The 3,572-nt window shown below is 45.0% G+C and overlaps 1 protein-coding gene across 1 annotated transcript; it reads left to right on the top strand.

Annotated features, from left to right (window-relative positions):
* The first annotated feature begins 286 nt into the window (after positions 1-286).
* On the top strand, positions 287-2,290 carry LOC18017942. Its single transcript, XM_006402154.2, has one exon. The coding sequence runs from the start codon at positions 287-289 to the stop codon at positions 2,288-2,290; it is 2,004 nt and encodes a 667-aa protein (XP_006402217.2).
* Positions 2,291-3,572: the final 1,282 nt, after the last annotated feature.

The following is a 3,572-nucleotide window of genomic DNA, read 5'->3' as shown; positions in this document are numbered from 1 at the left end:
ATTCTAGATACTTTCGACTTTGGCTTTGCCTATATAAGCTACGCTTAAGGCTTCATTGTAGGACACTTTTGATATCTTATTAATCAAAGAAGATTTTCTCTTATTGCCTTGTATCAATTTGATTAACTTCATCGAAGCAGGAAGTCGGTTTCAAGAGTTTTAATCCAAAACTCTTGATTGAGCGAACGTAGATCTCAAGCGATTAACAAATCTCTTGATCGAGCTACTCTTTCGATTCTTGTGCTGCGCCAGGTTGGTATCAGAGCCCTGCTACGATCCTATCGCGATGCCAAGAGGAAAGAAAACTGTTGTTCCAACCGAGACAGAGCTGATGCGTCAAGCTATCACCAATCTGCAGGAGCAGATGCGTACTATGACCACTGCAATTCAAGCAATTGCAGGACAGCGACCGCCACCACCAGCGGAAGAGCGTGACGAGCGAGTGGAAAACACTGATGATGAATCAGACATTGAGGAAAACCCATTTGCAGCGTTACGTAATCAACGCGGCAGAGTTCGTGATGCCGACGATTATCGCTGGGAAAGTGCATTCAAATTGGAAATCCCAGAATTTCATGGTGGTCAACTTGCAGAGGAATTATTGGACTGGATTGTCACCGTCGAAGAAATCTTGGAGTTCAAGCGTGTTCCGCTTGAGCGTTGTGTTCCCGTCATTGCGATGCGATTTCGCAATCATGCTGCTGCATGGTGGACTCAATTAAAGCTCTCTCGAGCTCGTTTGGGTAAACCTAAGATCATGGATTGGGAAAAGCTCAAGTCAAAGATGCGCAAAACCTTCCTCCCATACAATTATGACCAAATTATGTACCAGCGACTACATCATCTTCGACAAGGGAATCGCTCTGTTGAAGAGTACTCTACCGAATTTTTTCAGCAGCAAGCCCTCACGGTCGAAGCTCAGACGCGTAACAAGTTCTTTCCTTGGAGTTCTTCTCGCTCGAATCGTCCGACATCTTCTTCAAACGTTTCAACCGTGCCGAGTGACTCCACGCCAACCTCGAAAGACTCGACTTTACCTCCAGCGGATACAGCTCGCATTAACCGCTCGAGCACCCTTCGATGCTTCTCTTGTGGCGAGCCAGGTCATCGACAGTCTGCGTGCCCAACGCGTTATCGTCGGGGATTACTGATCGAAGATACAGGCCGTGATGTGGAAGTTGTTTATGATGACGCTGACGATGGCGAACCAGAGGAGTTGGAGGGAGACACCAGATCTTTCTTAATGGTCCGTCGCTTGTGTCTTACTCTGCGGGTGCCTGATGAATTTCCCCAACGCAAGACACTGTTTTCTTCTTGGTGTACAATTAACGGCAAAGTCTGCACTTTTATTATTGACTCTGGAAGCTGTGAAAACGTGATTGCAGAATCTGTTGTTCCTAAGCTCAACCTCATGGTCGAACCACACCCGTTACCTTACAAACTCGCATGGCTCCAACAAGGCAACGAAGTTTCTGTCACTCACCGTGCTTTGGTCCAGTTTTCGATAAATGATGCTTACAAGGATCAGATTTATTGTGATGTTGTTCCAATGAACGCCTGCCATCTTTTATTGGGTCGACCTTGGGAATTTGATAGGCGTGTCATACATGACGGATTTCTCAACACTTACACCTTGCGCTTCAATAACCGCACCTTTGTTTTAAAGCCATCTTCTCCAGACCATACACCCACTGTTCCAAGCCCTGTCTTACTTCTGCAGCGTACTCCATTTGAGAAAGAATTGCGAACTGCAGGCTATGTCTTTATCTTTCTCTCAGTCCCTGTTAAACCTACCGAAAGTCCTCCTGTTCCACCTGCATTTGCCCCGTTGTTACAGGAATTCGCTGACGTGTTTCCCAGTGATCTCCCACCTGGTCTGCCACCTCTTTGCGATATTCAGCATCGTATTGATCTTGTTCCCGATGCTTCACTCCCTAATAGGCCTCATTATCGCATGAGTCCCTCGGATCATGAAGAATTGCGCAAACAAGTTGAAGAACTGGTTGCTAAAGGGTTTCTTCGTGAGAGTCTTAGTCCATGTGCAGTTCCGGCATTGCTTATTCCCAAGAAAGATGGTTCGTGGCGGATGTGCGTTGATAGTCGTGCTATCAATAAAATCACAGTACGTTACCGTTTCCCAATTCCCCGTCTTGATGATTTGTTTGACCAAATCGGTACTGCGACAGTGTTTTCTAAGCTTGACCTCAAGAGTGGCTATCACCAAATTTGTATTCGTCCTGGAGATGAATGGAAGACAGCTTTCAAAACACGTGAAGGTCTTTTCGAATAGATGGTCATGCCTTTTGGGTTATCTAATGCACCAAGTACGTTCATGCGTGTCATGAATCAGGCTCTTCGCCCATTCATTGGTAAGTTCGTTGTTGTTTATTTCGACGATATCTTGGTATTTAGCTTGTCAATGTCTGAGCACATCCAACATCTGCGAGAAGTTCTCTTAATTTTACATCGCGATAAGCTATACGCCACATTGAAAAAGTGTGAATTTGGATCCCCTAAGGTACACTTTCTCAGTTATATTGTGTCTGCTCAAGGGCTCGCTGTGGATCCTTCTAAGGTTTCTGCAATTCAGACTTGGCCAACTCAAACAACAATATATGAGACGTGCAGTTTTCATGGATTAGCATCATTCTATCGACGCTTTGTTCCGCAATTAGCAGCTTGATGGCTCCTATCACTAATTGTATCCGAGATGGTGCTTTCACTTGGACGCTAGAGGCTTCTGAGGCATTTGAGTTAATTAAGTCCAAGCTTAGTTCTGCTCCGATCTTAGCCCTCCCTGATTTTACCTTGGTCTTTGAGTTGCATTGTGATGCATCAAAATCAGGCATTGGTGCAGTCTTAAGTCAGCGGTCCAGACCAATTGCCTTTTACAGTGAGAAGTTGGCTGGTGCTCGTGCTTGGTACAGCACTTATGATATTGAGTTTTACGCTGTGGTGCAGGCTGTCAAACATTGGCGCCACTACCTTTTTCATAAGGAGTTCGTCTTGTATACCGATCATGATGCTTTGAAACATCTGCACAGTCAAGAAAAGGTTTCTTCTCGACATGCTTCTTGGATCGCTTATCTTCAGCAGTTTACTTTTGTCATTAAGCATACTTCGGAATGTTCTAATAAAGTTGCGGATGCTTTAAGTAGACGTCAGCTTGTCCTCTCCGTTTTGCACACGTCTGTGCCTGGTTTTACTACTTTTTCTGAACTTTACGTTGATGATCCTTTCTTTGGTCGGGTGTTTCACGAAGCTCAGGCAGGTATTTCAACCAATTATACGTTCCATGATGGGTTTTTATTTCGGGGAGATCGTTTGTGTGTGCCGGAAGAGAGTTTACGTCTTCAGCTGATTAGTGAACTTCATAATGAAGGACACATAGGCCGTGACCGTACATTACAGTTAGTCTCTACCTCGTATTTTTAGCCTTCTCTGCGCAAGGATGTTGCTCGATTTGTGGAACGTTGTGTGACTTGTCAAAAATCTAAAGGCCACGCAACCAATGCTGGGTTGTATTTGCCATTGCCAATACCCACTCAGCCTTGGACGGATATCAGTATGGA

Source organism: Eutrema salsugineum, unplaced genomic scaffold, assembly GCF_000478725.1.
Source record: "Eutrema salsugineum unplaced genomic scaffold, Eutsalg1_0 scaffold_2, whole genome shotgun sequence".
In the NCBI taxonomy this organism is placed as follows: domain Eukaryota; kingdom Viridiplantae; phylum Streptophyta; class Magnoliopsida; order Brassicales; family Brassicaceae; genus Eutrema; species Eutrema salsugineum.
This window is presented reverse-complemented; position numbering and strand designations above follow the sequence as displayed.